Genomic DNA, 16,706 nt, shown 5'->3' on the forward strand with positions numbered 1-16,706 from the left:
GGTGCCCGAGCCCCGGTGTTACGCACGCGGGTTTCGGCTGGTGTATTTGTCCTCCAGCACGTGAATCTTTCAAGAGGCCGTTTAACTGGTATCGGTGAATGTACGAACGGCGTTCAAAATGTCCTCGGAACGAAATGTTCACAATACCGCGACAGGCGCCGTGCAAGGTTTTATTTCAATTTGTCGAAACATAAATAACTACATGAAACTAACATTAATGATACTTCCTCATTAATCATACATTTGAATGTAACCAAATTGGGACCCGCGGTCCTCGGCCGATCGTGACCTCGTCGCGAGAGCATCGGGTAATAAGCACACCGGTCTGAGTGTGTGGTGCGAGTGTGCGCGGGAGTGCGGTGAATCAGAACGATCGCGCGTACCCACTTCACCGGCCGTGCGCACTCACCGATCCGCAGCACGTGCGGCATTCCGAGCGCGGGCCCGCCGCACGGGAGACACAGGCAGAGGAGGAGCGTTAGAGACCCGTACCGACGGCACGGCCGGTCCACGCACATGGCTGGCGCTGCCCAGGATCCCTCAGCCCGCTCCGAGAGCTCCGTGCTCGGTCCTTTCCAGCCGCGCCCTGCACGTGGCCATGCGGGGCGCAGCACGAGGGGAGAGAAATTGGGCGCGAGGAAGAGCCGCGCACTCCCAGGACGTACGGAGGGACGACGAGTGACGTCTCCGGTCGGAGTGGACTCGCAGACCTTTTAACACCCGGGAGATCCGGTGGCGGAACTCGTCCGGCCGTCGCGCCTTTCCCGCGGTGAAATCGAACCCGACCACGCGGGGCGGGCCCGGAGCACTTTTTGCGGTCTCCGTACAGCGGGAAAATGCGTCCTCTGTTTTCCCGGCGTTTATTCCATGCGGATCCACCGTCGACCGGACTCCCAAAACTCTTCCTGCGTTTGGCGCTTTCTCATCGGTCCCCCACGCCACCTGAGCGAGCGCGCAAGGTCCTGCGCCTTTACCGGTCGTGCCGCTCACTCTTCCATTCCCCAAAGCTTATTCGCGGTTCTTTCGGCTCCTCTCCCTCCGCTCTGCTTTCATGAGCGAAGCCCCACCTGGCAGCACCAAAGACCCGAGGGCCACCCATTGCTTGTATGGTGGCGCCACCTGGTGGTCATTTCCCCCAAGTATCTGCGTGACGTCATAAAAGCGTTGGTTTGGGTTCCAGGAGATGAAAAAAAAAACTTCTCACCATATATTTATTACTACGCAAACATGGCGGGATTTTACCCTACCTTCCCCTGGTGGCAGAGCCATAGAATACTAGAGTTGAGTGAACCAAAAGGCGCCATGTTGTCACCCAGCTGTTCACGTGCAGTGTAGCGTTAATTACGTACTGTAGGAACGCATCTTTGAGTCTTTGAGATCTGTTAGACCCCTTAGACTATTAATCTTTAAACCTCTTAGAGATTTAACTTTAAACCCTCAAAATCCCTTGTATTGAGAACCTCAAGAACTTTAAGACCCTATTAGCCCCTCAAGACCTTTAACACCTCATTAGACCCTCAATACCTTTAAGACCCTATCAGACCCTCAATAACTTTAAGACCCTTTTGTCCACTCAACATCCTCAGCAAGTTAAAGCCATCTTATGTAAAAACATAGGGGCAATACCCCTGGCGCTCACCTGGTAGAATAAACAGTATACTGCACTGACTAAAGGTGTTTTAAACCAATTTCAATTGTTCTATAAGACAGGGCAGCATGTCGATCATAATAACATAAATCATAAGACTTTAAATAAACAAACAAACAAGAAGACGTCCTGTGGAGCACGGTACTTGCAAAATCCGCCCCCCACACCCAAGAAAAAAAAATTCCATTGATACAGCAAATTGTCCATTTCATCAAGATTAAAATTGACAATCTTGATCAAAGCTCGGGTCAATAGGAAGAAAAGTGACGATTTTTTAGATGAAAAATGATCATTTTGGAAGGTTCACCTTGAGTTGACCTTTGACCTCAAAAATAGTTTGTTTCCCTATTTAGTGACTCAATGTGCAAATGCTGTTCAATTTTCAAGTCAATCGGATGAAAATTTAGGGTTTTAAAAACTTGACCTGTGTTGACCTTTTGGCCTATGTTGACCTCAAAAATAGTTGGTGGTTGAATTCAGTGACCATATATGTAAATCCTCTTAAAATTTCAAGTCAATAAAATGAAAATTGGTGATGTTAGAAATTCGGCCCATGTTGACCTTTTGGCCTATGTTTACCTAAAATATAATTTGTGGTTGAATTCAGTGACCAGATATGCAAGTCCTCTTCAAATTTCAAGTCAATTGGATGGAAATTGAAAATTTTAGAAATGTGGCCTATGTTGACCTTTTGGCCGATGTAGACCTCAAATATACTTGGTGGTTGAATTCAGTGACCAGATATGCAAGTCCTCTTCAAATTTCAAGTCAATCGGATGAAAATAGAGGATTTTAGAAATTTGGCCTATGTTGACCTTATCGGCATATTGACCTCAAAAATACTTTGTGGTTGAATTCAGTGACCTGATATGCAAGTCCTCTTCAAATTTCAAGTCAATCGGATGAAAATTGAGAATTTTATAAATTTGGCCTATGTTGACCTTGTGGCCTATGTTGACCTCAAATATACTTGGTGTTTGAATTCAGTGACCAGATATGCAAGTCCTCTTCAAATTTCAAGTCAATCGGATGAAAATTGAGGATTTTAAAAATTTGGCCTATGTTGACCTTTTGGCCTATGTTGACCTCAAATATACTTGGTGGTTGAATTCATTGACCAGATATGCAAGTCCTCTTCAAATTTCAAGTCAATTGGATGAAAAATGAAGATTTTAGAAATTTGGCCTATGTTGACCTTGTGGCCTATGTTGACCTCAAATATACTTGGTGTTTGAATTCAGTGACCAGATATGCAAGTCCTCTTCAAATTTCAAGTCAATCGGATGAAAATTGAGGATTTTAGAAATTTGGCCTATGTTGACCTTTTGGCCTATGTTGACCTCAAATATACTTGGTGGTTGAATTCATTGACCAGATATGCAAGTCCTCTTCAAATTTCAAGTCAATCGGATGAAAAATGAAGATTTTAGAAATTTGGCAAAGATGGTGACCTTTGGCCTATGTTGACCTTTTGACCTTTTGACCCCCCAAAACAATACGCTTCTCAATTGGGACGACCTATACAACTTGCTAAAGTTTCGGGATGATCGGTTTAGAATTGCGACCTGCAGGCCGGTGACAAACAACAAACAAACAAGAAAACGTCATGCGGAGCACGATACTTGCAAAATCCCCCCCCCCCCCCCCCCCCGAGAAAAAAAAATTCCATTGATACAGCAAATTGTCCATTTCATCAAGATTAAAATTGACAATCTTGATCAAAGCTCAGGTCAACAGGAAGAAAAGTGACAATTTTTCAGATGAAAAATGATGATTTTGGAAGGTGGACCTTGAGTTGACCTTTGACCTTTTGACCTCACAAATAGTTAGTTTCCCTATTTAGTGACTCAATGTGCAAATGCTGTTCAATTTTCAAGTCAATCGGATGAAAATTTAGGATTTTAAACACTTGGCCTAAGTTGACCTTTTGGCCTATGTTGACTTCAAAAATAGTTGATGGTTGAATTCAGTGACCATGTATGTAAATCCCCTTAAAATTTCAAGTCAATCAAATGAAAATTGGTGATTTTAGAATTCCGGCCTATCTTGACCTTTTGGCCTATGTTGACCTCAAAAATACTTGGTGGTTGAATTCAGTGACAAGTTATGCAAATCCCCTTCAAATTTCAGGTCAATCCAATGGAAATTGAGGATTTTAGAAATTTAGCAAAGTTGATGACCTTTGGTCTATGTTGACCTTTTGACCTTTTGACCCCAAAAACGATAGGCTTCTTGCTTTTGACCAACTCTACCATTTGGTGAAGTTTCGTGAAGATCGGTTGAAAATTGTGACCTGTAGGCCGGTGACAAACAAACAAACAAGAAAACGTCATGCGTAGCACGATACTTGCAAAATACGCCCTTTTTTTTTTTTTTTTTTTTGTTGTATACAAGATCGAGGCTCGTGAAAGAGCGAACATTAATCACACAGAAAGACAAACCGACACAACCGATAAAACATATAACATAGGGAGCGGTAGACAAGATGGGGAGAGAGGGGGAAGGACACAAACACAACATTTGAGAGCAGGGACCGAGAGACATGGAGACATCGAGAGATCTGTGGGAGGGAGAGGGCATTGGGGGCGGGGCATGGGAAGGGGGGGGGGTGGTGGGAGAGGTATAAAACACATGGACACTGCCAGGACTTCCAGGAAAGAAGTTGGAATTTCAAACAAGGTGGATCTGGGGTGAATTAGCGGGGGTAGAAAAGATCAAGGTTTTGGATGGGGGAAGATAAGAGATGGTGGTGAACAGCTGTTTTAAAGACCTGGAGGGAGGGGTGGGATTGAAGGGAGTGAGGGAGTTTGTTCCAGAGGCGGGAGAAAAGAGGTATGAAAGAGTGAAGGTGAGCAGAGAGCCGAGATTTCGGCAGTTTAACCATCAGAGGGTTGCTGGCAGATCTTGTGCGACCTGTAGGAATATTTGGGGGACAGAGCACAGAGAGAGCTGGGGGTGCAAGGCCGGAGAGGAGTCGGTAGAAGACAGAAAGACCACCTACCTGCCTGCGGTGAGTGAGTGAAAGGCCCTCAGAGATAGCTTCATCGCGGGAGATTCCAATAATTCTGAAAGCTTTGGTTTCAACAGCGTGAAGCCGAGCTAGGTGTGAGGCAGGAGCACCGGCCCATAGGGGAGAACAGTATTCCATTGAGCTGCAGATGAAAGCCTTGTATGTGGTGAGGAGCTCAGGTGTGCCGAGGAGAGTTAGTCAAATGGCCTATGTTGCCCTCCCCCAAAAGTTTTCAATGTGACATGATGGCCTATGGTGACCTCAAAAATACTTGGTGGTTGAATTCAGTGACCAGATATGCAAGTCCTCTTCAAATTTCATGTCAATTGGATGAAAATTGAGGATTTTAGAAATTTGGCCTATGTTGACCTTTTGGCCTATGTTGACCTCAAAGATACTTGGTGGTTGAATTCACTGACCAGATATGCAAGTCCTCTTCAAATTTCAAGTCAATTGGATGAAAATTGAGGATTTTAGAAATTTGGCCTATGTTGACCTTTTGACCTATGTTGACCTCAAGAATACTTGGTGGTTGAATTCAATGCAAGTCCTCTCCAAATTTCAAGTCAATTGGATGAAAATTGAGGATTTGAGAAATTTGGCCTATGATGACCATTTGGCCTATGTTGACCTCAAGAATACTTGGTGGTTGAATTCAATGCAAGTCCTCTCCAAATTTCAAGTCAATTGGATGAAAATTGAGGATTTTAGAAATTTGGCCTATGTTGACCATTTGGCCTATGTTGACCTCAAAAATTCTTGGTGGTTGAATTCAATGACCAGATATGCAAGTGGTCTTCAAATTTCAAGTCAATCGGATGAAAATTGAGGATTTTAGAAATTTAGCAAAGTTGGTGACCTTTGGCCTATGTTGACCTTTTGACCTATTGACCCCAAAAACAATTGGCTTCTGGCATTTGACTAACTCCACCACTTGGTGAAGTTTGGTGAAGATCGGTTGAAAATTGTGACCTGTAGGCCGGTGACAAACAAACAAACAAACAAGCAAACAAGAAAACGTCATGCGTAGCACGATACTTGCAAAATCCACCCTCCCCCAAAAGTTTTCCAATGATACATGATGGCCTATGTTGACCTTTTGGCCTATGGTGACCTCAAAAATACTTGGTGGTTGAATTCAGTTACCAGATATGCAAGTCCTCTTCAAATTTCACATCAATGAGATGAAAGTTTAGGATTTTAGAAATGTGGCCTATGTTGACCTTCCGATGTTGACCTCAAATATACTAGGTGGTTGAATTCAGTGACGAGATATGCAAGTCCTCTTCAAATTTCAAGTCAATCGGATGAAAATTGAGGATTTTAGAAATTTGGCCTATGTTGACCATTTGGCCTATGTTGACCTTTTGGCCTATGTTGACATTAAATATAGTTTGTGGTTGAATTCAGTGACCAGATATGCAAGTCCTCTTCAAATTTCAAGTCAATTGGATGAAAATTTAGGATTTTAGAAATTTGGCCTATGTTGACCATTTGGCCTATGTTGACCTCAAAAATGCTTGGTGGTTGAATTCAGTGACCAGATATGCAGGTGGTCTTCAAATTTCAAGTCAATCGGATGAAAATTGAGGATTTTAGAAATTTGGCCTATGTTGACCATTTGGCCTATGTTGACCTCAAAAATTCCTGGTGGTTGAATTCAATGACCAGATATGCAAGTGGTCTTCAAATTTCAAGTCAATCGGATGAAAATTGAGGATTTTAGAAATTTAGCAAAGTTGGTGACCTTTGGCCTATGTTGACCTTTTGACCTATTGACCCCAAAAACAATAGGCTTCTGGCATTTGACCAACTCTACCACTTGGTGAAGTTTGGTGAAGATCGGTTGAAAATTGTGACCTGTAGGCCGGTGACAAACAAACAAACAAACAAACAAACAGATAGAGTCACAAACACAACCGACCAATATACTTGAAAAATCTTCGATTTTGCAAGTAACAAACAGACAGACAGACAGAACCACAAACGCAACCGACCAATATACTTGAAAAATCTTCGATTTTGCAAGTAACAAACAGACAGACAGACAGAACCACAAACGCAACCGACCAATATACTTGAAAAATCTTCGATTTTGCAAGTAAAAAATACCTATTTTGCAGGGCAACACTAACAACCATAACAACCCTAATCTTCTATATACGTATATAAAAGAAAGTTTTCGTTACTTGCAAAATCGAAGATTTTTCAACTATATTAGTCCAGCAGCCAAAGGCCAAATTTCCCCCTGACCCCAAAATCCCTGTCTGATATAGTTTTTTCTCTGCTGATTATTATTCATCTTTGGGGTGTATATAATGAGATCTCGGGTGGTGTGGACCTGTCACCCTTGAGCAATTTTAAATATTCAAGATGGCGTCCAAGATGCCTGCCGCGAAGGACTAAAATTCGAAAATTCCTATTATTTCAATGTTTTCTGCCACCGAGAAATTATTTTTTGGCCAAGATATATGTTTTGGTGTCCAATAATTTCGATAGAAAGGGTTTGAGAAGTATTGGATGTACCGTTGCTATGGTAACTAGCAATATGGCTACCATTAAGTCGGTAAAAGGCGGTAAAAATGGCAAAACTGCCAAAAATTTCAAGAAAATGTTTACTAGTACCCTACTGCAAAGTCGCAATGAGCCGGCCAAGCCAAAGCCTCTTGCCAGTATATTACTCATCACTATGGCATCAGTAGGTTAGGTAGTTTGTAGTTGGTAGGTGTAGTTTAGAAGCCCTCATCTAGTTCAAAATGACACCATGTGCATTCTGGCTGAGATTAAAATTTATAAAATTTCCTTCTTGATTAATTCGGTGAATTCCGTCTCAACTTCGGATATTTCCGGCCGTGAAAAACTATCCCCTACGGACGCGAGATTTCTAATAAATAATTCTTCGTCAATTTTGGAATATTTGATGCCGTTTTCAGCCTCCGAAACGCGGTAATAAGCTTTTTTGAATTTTTTTTTTCAAATACTCGAATCTCATTGGTTCCGGTGTTTGGTGACGATTTTCGTTGAAGACAACCAGGGCCCGGGGAATGAGGTTGGTCTTAAAGTATTTTAATTACAAATTAGAGGTGCATAAGATTGTGAATCAAACGAAGACGGGTGAAACTGAAACAAACTCCTATTGAATTTTTTCGCAATTTTTTATGCATACTTCCGCATCCGCAAGACGGCGGCCTTCATTGAGTGATTTGGTGCGTCAAAGCTTGGAATTCTCAAAGGATCCAGCAAAATCTGGCTTTTCAACATAATACGTACGCGTTCATTGACAACCTTTAGACAACATTGACAACCTTTTTTGGTGTCCCAAACCCATCCCTCTCTGTACCCACCGTACCCAGTCGTACCCAGCTGCTCCTGGACTCTGTGTCCTTTCCTCCTGACAAGGTGGAAAAGTTTCTGGCAACCCTCGACTCTGATTCTGCAACTGGTCCTGACGGCATCAGCCCACGGGTCCTAAAATCATGTTCTTCTGCACTTTCACTCCCTCTTTCTGTTCTCTTCACCCTCTCTTTTGCTCAAGGTCATCTGCCATCTGCTTGGAAATCAGCCAACATCACCGCTTTGCACAAAAAAGGTGCAAAAACAGATCCCAGCAACTACAGACCAATCAGCCTTCTCCCAATTATCAGCAAAGTCATGGAATCCATCATTGCTTCAGATATTAAATCTTTCCTCTTCTCCAATGGCTTGATCTCTGATCATCAATTTGGTTTCAGACCTGGTCACTCTACTCTGGACATGCTGCTTCTGCTTTCTCAACAATGGATGGAGGTCCTCAACGCCAAACAGGAAATTAGAGCTGTCTCCCTTGACATTTCACGTGCCTTCGATACGGTCTGGCACCCCGCTCTGCTCACCAAACTCTCCTCCTTTGGTATCAATGGAAATCTCCACGCATGGCTGGCGGACTTCCTCTCTCGTCGTAGTCAACGTGTGGCCCTGAATGGGTTTCTCTCATCTCCTCTTCCTGTTCAGGCTGGAGTTCCCCAAGGTAGTGTTCTGGGCCCTGTGCTTTTTCTGGTCTTCATCAATGATCTCTCTGACTCTCTTGAAAATCCTCTCTATCTCTTTGCTGACGACTCTACTCTCTGTCGCTCCATTCCTCATCCCTCAGATCGGCAGTCTGCAGCCTCCTCACTCTCTGCAGACCTGGACAAAATCACAGACTGGTCAAACAAGTGGAACATGTCTTTCAATCCTGACAAATCTCACACTCTTACAATGTCTCTCCGAAAGGACCGACTGGACAACCCTCCCATCTACTTTCTCAACAATCCTCTCCAAGAAGTTCTGTCGCTCAAGCTTTTGGGTCTCACTATCTGCCATGATCTTTCTTGGGAAAACCACATTTCCAAGCTGGCCTCCAAAGCCAGTCGCCGACTGGGCATCCTCCGTCGTGCGAAGTCCTTCCTTGGCACACCTGAGCTCCTCACCACATACAAGGCTTTCATCCGAAGCTCAATGGAATACTGTTCCCCCCTCTGGGCTGGTGCTCCTGCCTCACACCTTGCTCGGCTTCACGCTGTTGAGGCCAAAGCTTTCAGAATCATTGGAATCTCCTGCGATGTAGTCAACGCCGAGGGCCTTTCACTCACTCACCGCAGGCAGGTTGGCGGTCTTTCTGTCTTCTACCGACTCCTCTCCGGCCTTGCTCCCCCAGCTCTCTCTGTGCTCTGTCCCCCCAATATTCCTTCAGGTCGCACAAGATCTGCCTGCAACCCTCTTCTGGTTAAACTGCCAAAGTCTAGGCTCTCTGCTCACCTTCACTCTTTCATTCCCCTTTTCTCCCGCCTCTGGAACAAACTCCCCCACTCACTTCAATCCCACTCCTCCCTCCAGGTCTTTAAAACAGCTGTTCACCACCATCTCTTATCTTCCCCCATCGAAAACCTTGATCTTTTCTACCCCCGGTAATTCACCCCAGAGTCCTTGCAGTGTTCATATGTTTTAATCCTCTCCCACCTCCCCCCAAGTCCTCCCGATGTCCCTGCTCTCAAATGTTGTGTTTGTGTCCTTCCCCCTCTCTTTTGTGTCCTTCCCCCTCTCTCCCCATCTTGTCTACCGCTCCCCTTGTTTTTTGTGTTTTGTGTGTCGGTTTGTCTTTTTGTGTGATTAATGTTAGCTCTTTCACGAGCCTCGATCTTGTATACAAAAAAAAAAAAAAAAAAAAAAAAAAACACCGGCTTCGCCGGCTATTAGAGCATTGTTTTTATTTCCTAGGTATATGCTAATGACCACAATGTATTGGATAAAATAGGTTTGATGAGTTACGATTTTCTGTTGCCATGGTAACCATCTAAATTGACCATTCTGATGTTTGAAATAAGTGTTAAAATATATATAACATAAAACCATACATTTTTGGCCTTAGTTAAATGTTTTCTAACCCTAAGATCATGATGGGATGGATTTGATAAATAAACTGTTTGATGTTGCCATGGTAACCACAACGATGCTACCATGAATGGGTACTGTAACGTTTTGATAAACATGTTTTTTCTACTAATATCACATTGATAACCATTACGTTTCAGATATTCTGATGACAATAGGAGTCTAAAGTTGGAATGACATGATGTGACGTGTCCAGAGCATTCTTTCTCTCCCTAAAATTGTCAACATTAATACTTAATTAATATTTGCTTTCTTTGTTTTAATCTCGAGCTAAACCATGGAGCAGGGCTGCGTCTTTACGTTCCGGTATGGCACTGAGTGTGATGAGAAGACATCGCTCTCAGAGACTACTGGTGTGGCACGAATAGAAACGATCATCAATGCGAGCAAAGTTTATGGGGACACCTTGCATGTAGAACTTGAAACACAGCTTGCTGAAAATGAGAACTTGAAGATCTATGACCACAGAAATTGCGTGTCTCTGTATACATCAAAAACAAACCTCGCCAAATATAAGAATAATGAGGGTGCCCCACCAGCCAAAAGAATACGACGGTCATCGTCAGTGTTTGACTTCAAGCTTCATTGCCTGTACTGTGGCAAAGCCTGTGAAATAAACAAGGATCCAAAGAATCCTAAAAGATGGAGACCAGCCTTCCTGTGTCGTTCAACCCATACTGAGCATGGTGGTAAGCCCTACAAAGAATATGTTCTTGAAAAATGTCATTCACGTAACGACCATTGGGCAAATGAAGTCCAAAGTCACATTGAAGGTGTCGTCAGTGACTTGCATGCAGTCGACGCTCGTTATCACAGGACTGCATGAGCTTATTTGTGAGCAACCGGTGCCTTTCAGAGGATCCAAAAGGCGCATCCAAACAGTCAGAGACAGATGAAGCCCTGTAGCATGTGATAGAAATCATACAGGCCGACAGAAGTCGGATTTGGAACTCAGTTGAACTCTTCAAGGAATACCAGGATGGTCATGGCTGTGCACTCACATGCTACCGTCTCATAGAGGAGTTGCGACGGTACTTCGGTGATGACCTTGTTGTCCTTACAACTCCTGGTTATGCCAGCCTAATTGCATTCCACAAGAATGGTGCCCTGATGCTGAAGATGGTTAAGGACGATTACGAGAGTGACGACATTGAGAGAAGCGTTAGCATTTTGGCCAAGCATGTGGTGAAGGAGTGCAAGTCAATCACCTGTGACAAGTCTACGTACCATGGGGCACATCGATATGAATATTGCTGCTGAGTATGCATTAGTACATTGATAAGGTTACTGGCTGCTCTGTCTACAAAGTTGGACAAAACTTTACCAGCGCTGTTGATTGACAATATTATTACAGACGTGATAACGAACAATCCAACTCCTCTACAAGTGGCACTTGGATTACTTCTGAGGGACTCGAAGACAGTTGTTGGTCATATGTATGACTATCGCATCACATGCAGCTATGAGTTACTGCGCTTTAAGAGCTCAGCTGCTGTGGCTGCATCTGCTGATCCTGTCAAACAGGGAATATCTGATGCCAAGGATGGTCTTATCCAGGTTGTGGCTGACAACTTTGACACTGACATAAGTTCCCCAAATGGAAAGCTCTCCACGCACTCGTTGGCAATGATCATCATGCAACCGACCCATGAAGATGACACCCCACCAAGTGAAACCATTCCTCGCCTAAAGAAGAGTGAAATGGCCAAGCCATGTTCATCAATAACAGATTTAAGCATGTACTGTAACTATAACCACACAATTTGACATGCATGTACCATTCTTATGAACACATTACATCCATCTGACCAAAAATGGTAGTGATCAGTTCACCTAAGTCTGCACTCTGGCCATATATGAGACAAGTTAAAGAGGAGCGCAACTTCATGCTGCAAATAAAATGGATGCTGTTTACATATCTGCGAATTACCCCTGCCATACCAATTATATACTTTCAGATACAAAGCAGACAGCACGAAGGACAGAACAAGGCAAGGACGAGACAAAGGAGCAAGCAGGGTGTATACTCTGCGGTGCACCACGCATCTAGCACCAGAGAGGGTCATGCTGACTGTCACCAGAAACAAGATGCAACTCATCGACCTAATATGCGAGGACATGGCATCCCACAAGGATGACTTCACAGTTCACACAGCACAAGCTTGTTCTCACTGGAAGTGACCCAGTGCCAGTGGAGATTAATAGTGATGTCATCATCAAGCGCCAGGACATGAAAACAACGCAGGAGGAGGCGGATACCATTATTGTTCAACAAGTGGCAGAGTGAAGGCTAAGAAAGTGCTTGTGGTTGCAGACGACACTGGCATCTTTGTCCTTCTGCTTCACTTCTGTTGCCAAGGTGACATACCAGCTTCAACCTCTGTCCTGATGGTTTCGCCAATTCATGGTCGTGCAGTGATTGATATCAATGCCACCGTTGACCAGCATCGTGAAATCATCCCAGACCTGTTAGCAGCACATGGACTCACTGGTTGCGATACAGTGGCAACATACTGCGTAATTGGAAAGGCTGTGGCACTCAGAGTCCTGAGAGCTGGCGTTCATCCCCTAAGCTACATAGGTGACACAAGTCGCGTTCTGTCGGAGATCACCTCCCAGACAACACCATTCATTCTGGCCTGTTATGGCCAGACTAAATGTACGCCATTGACAGAGGCACGCCAGAAAATGTGGGCCAGCAAAGTGGGCCGGAGTGTGGCTGGTGCACCAAAGCTGGCTTCCTTGCCTCCAACAAATGAGGCATTCAAGGAAAATGTGGCCCGCGCTCACCTTCAGCTGGCAGTCTGGAGGAATGCACTGCAACCAGATCCACTGAGAATGGATCCAACAGCATTTCGATGGTCACGGGAAGATGGCTCCAAAACACTTTTCCCAACAACTCTTCCCAGTGACATCCCCCTAGCACCAGATGATTTACTGAAACTCGTCAGATGTTGTTGCAGTAGTGAGATCCCTTGCAAGACACAAAGATGTGGTTGCAACAGTGCAAACCTTGTCTGGTCAGTTTTCGGTGCATGTCAGGGTGGCCAGGGTTGTTTCAACGAAAGAACAAAGCAGGCTCGACAGGCAGACGACGATGACGAAAATGACTAGATGTCTCTCAACTGAACCCGGGGACGTATACACATCTGTATCCATCTGCAAATACCCAATGACCCATTGTGTCAGAACATTACTTTTGTGACACCACTCTAAACTGAAATGCCTGCAAGATAAAGATAGATTGTTTTCTAACATGAACATTCGTGTGTGCTCACGTAGTTTCTTTAATGGTAGTTGTCACCTACATGTAATCTATGGCAGTCTCGAAGCAATTCTATTTTTGATATTCTTTGCAATCTCTGTGGTCAATTTGATCGCATTTCCTGTGGTCATCTTGTATGGCCCTAAATGATAATATCCAGGAACAAATCATACTGCTCTATGTTGTTCATCTTTGATGATATGACAGTTTGTTTAGTTTCGGCCATCAAAGCGGTAGTTTTGGAAGATATTTAAGGTGGTTACCATGGCAACACAAAATCTTAAACTCATTCATCCTTTTTATCGAATTTATTGTAGTCAATTTTATATACCTAGGAAATACAAAGAATGTTCTATTCATATTATCTTGGACGTTTTGTCATTTTTACCGCCTTTTACCGGCTTAATGGTAGCCATATTGCTAGTTACCATAGCAACGGTACATCCAATACTTCTCAAACCCTTTCTATTGAATCCATTGGACCCAAAAACATATCTTGGCCAAAAAATAATTTATCTGTGGCAGAAAATATTGAAATAATAGGAATTTTCGAATTTTAGTCCTTCGAGGCAGGCATCTTGGACGCCATCTTGAATATTTAAAATTGCTCAAGGGTGACAGGTCCACACCACCCCAGATCTCATTATATACACCCCAAAGATGAATAATCAGCAGAGAAAAAAACTATATCAGAGAATTAGGGGTCACTCCCCTTGGCTGTCGGACATATTGGTCGGTTGCGTTTGTGGTTCTGTCTGTCTGTTTGTTTGTTTGTCACCGGCCTACAGGTCACAATTCTAAACCGATCGTCACGAAACTTCACCAAGTCGTCTAGCGCGTCCCAATTGAGAAGGCTATTGATTTTAGGTCAAAGGTCAAAGGTCATATGGAGGTCAAATTTCTAAAATCGCCATTTTTAATCCGATTGACTTGAAAATTGAACAGCATTTGCATATCGAGTCAGTAAATTGGGAAACCACCTATTTATGAGGTCAAAAGGTCAAAGGTCAACTCAAGGTCAAACTTCCAAAAGCATCACTTTTCATCTGAAAAACCATCACTTTTCATCCTGTTGACCCGAGCTTTGATCAAGATCGTAAATTTGAATCTTCATGAAATGGACAATTTGCTGTATCAATGGAAAACTTTGGGGGGGGGGGGGGGGGGGATTTTGCAAGTATCGTGCTGCGCATGACATCTTCATGTTTGTTACTTGCAAAATCGAAGATTTTTCAAGTATATTGGTCGGTTGTGTTTGTGACTCTGTTTGTTTTGTTTGTTTGTTTGTCACCGGCCTACAGGTCACAATTGTCAACCGATCTTCACCAAACTTCCCCAAATGGTAGAGTTGGTCAAAAGCCAGAAGCCTATTGTTTTTGGGGTCAATAGGTCAAAAGGTCAACATAGGCCAAAGGTCACCAAATTTGCTAAATTTCTAAAATCCCCAATTTTCATCCGATTGACTTGAAATTTGAAGACCACTTGCATATCTGGTCATTAAATTCAACCACCAAGTATTTTTGAGGTCAACATAGGCCAAATTGTCAACATAGGCCAAATTTCTAAAATCCTCAATTTTTATCCAATTGACTTGAAATTTGAAGAGGACTTGCATATCTGGTCACTGAATTCAACCACCTAGTATTCTTGAAGTCAACTTAGGCCAAAAGGTCAACATAGGCCAAATTTCTAAAATCCTCAATTTTCATCGAATTGACTTGAAAATTGAACAGCATTTGCACATTGAGTCACTAAATAGGGAAACTAACTATTTTTGAGGTCAAAAGGTCAAAGGTCAACTCAAGGTCAACCTTCCAAAATCATCATTTTTCATCTGAAAAATCGTCACTTTTCATCCTGTTGTCCCGAGCTTTGATCAAGATTGTAAATTTTAATCTTCATGAAATGGACAATTTGCTGTATCAATGGTAAACTTTTGGGGGAGGGCGTATTTTGCAAGTATCGTGCTACGCATGACGTTTTCTTGTTTGTTTGTTTGTTTGTTTGTTTGTCTGCACGCGCTAATCTCCTGAACGGTGAAAAATAGGAGGGAACCTCTAAAACAAAAAATGTCGGGACGGGCCCCGGGAAGGTTATAGGCTAGGTGGCGAGGCCAGTCGAGGCCCACCTCTGCCGGGCTGGGCCCATTTCGAAATTAAATGCTGGGCTGAATTAATGTAGTCAATCTTCTACGGCCGTGAGTAAAAGCTGAATTATAGTAGTAAATTCATTCAAAAAGAACTAAAAATGTTGGGACGGGCCCCGGGAAGGTTATAGGCTAGGTGGTGAGGCCGGTCGAGTCCGCTTCGGCTGGGCTGGGCCCATTTCGCAATTAAAAGCTGAGCTGAATTATAGCAGTCAATCTTCTAAGGCCATGAGTAAAAGCTGAATTGAATGAAATGAATGAATGATCGTTTTAAGGCCATTTTCCCCGCTAGAGCAGGGGCTAGCCTTGCGGGCCCCATGACAATCATGGTTCCCTGTTTGAGGCAATGTTTTTATGGCCGGATGCCCTTCCTGGCGCCAACCCTTAGTCGCCTCTTACGATGCGCAGGGATACGGCGTACCTATTCTAGCAGGGGTACACACCGGGATCATTCATCCCAGCAAGCTGGTACTCAATTTGCCGACCTCGGAAGGATGACAGGCTGAGTCAACCCCCCTGGTGTTAATTTAGCGATCGTCCGGGAGTCGAACCCAGGATCCTCGGATCCCAAGCCGGCGCCCTAACCGCTAAGCCAACACCAGGCTTAAAAAAAAGGAAACTTGCTTAGACAATAAAGAGATAGAAATTGTATATCCGGTTCCGGAATTATAGTAGTAAATTCATTCAAAAAGAACCCGGGCAACGCCAGGTGCTTTCGGCTAGTCGGTCAATAAAATTCACTTCAATTGGCAAACACAATTCTAAGCTAATTTACCAGGTTATTAAAATGGCAGTCATCTTTGTGTTAATTAACACCACTTATTAGTAGGATGACAACTTTATATCTCTTCAATTCGTCTGGCAGGCTTATTGGAGATCCGAGTTCTGTGTCTCAGAGCTAGTACAGGCATTTGCTCCTGCATCTGGTGTTGCGCTAGCACCGGCTGGGTGGCTGGTCCTGTTTGCTCTCCTTGCGATGGTCGCTGTTCCAGCTCCTCAGCAGTCGACAACTTCTCATAAATCACAGGCCACCTAGCCTGCGCTGGGAAACACTCTTTGGTAGCCAAGAGATGTCGCCTGTTTCTTCGAAAGATTCGTCCATCATCAAGCTCCACCTCATATGATCTGGGACCCACTATCCACACTATTCGGCCTCGGTCATCCCAACGGCCGTTGTTCCTCACACGTAAGGTTTCCTTTTCTTTTAGTTCTGACAGCTCCTTGCCTC

The 16,706-nt window shown here is 43.7% G+C and overlaps 1 protein-coding gene across 1 annotated transcript in view; it reads right to left on the reverse strand.

Moving 5' to 3' along the window:
• LOC137423499 (glutamate receptor ionotropic, kainate 2) overlaps positions 1–1,045 on the reverse strand; it is a 469,702-nt gene extending 468,657 nt beyond the window's left edge. Inside the window, exon 1 of the mRNA XM_078773570.1 lies at positions 410–1,045. Coding sequence (XP_078629696.1) covers positions 410–518 — 109 coding nt within the window. The 5' untranslated portion in view covers positions 519–1,045. The remainder of the gene's footprint in view (positions 1–409) is intronic.
• Between the last annotated feature and the right edge of the window lie 15,661 nt (positions 1,046–16,706).

This window comes from Myxine glutinosa, chromosome 3 (assembly GCF_964187855.1).
Source record: "Myxine glutinosa chromosome 3, kmMyxGlut1.1, whole genome shotgun sequence".
NCBI classification, from domain to species: Eukaryota; Metazoa; Chordata; class Myxini; order Myxiniformes; family Myxinidae; genus Myxine; species Myxine glutinosa.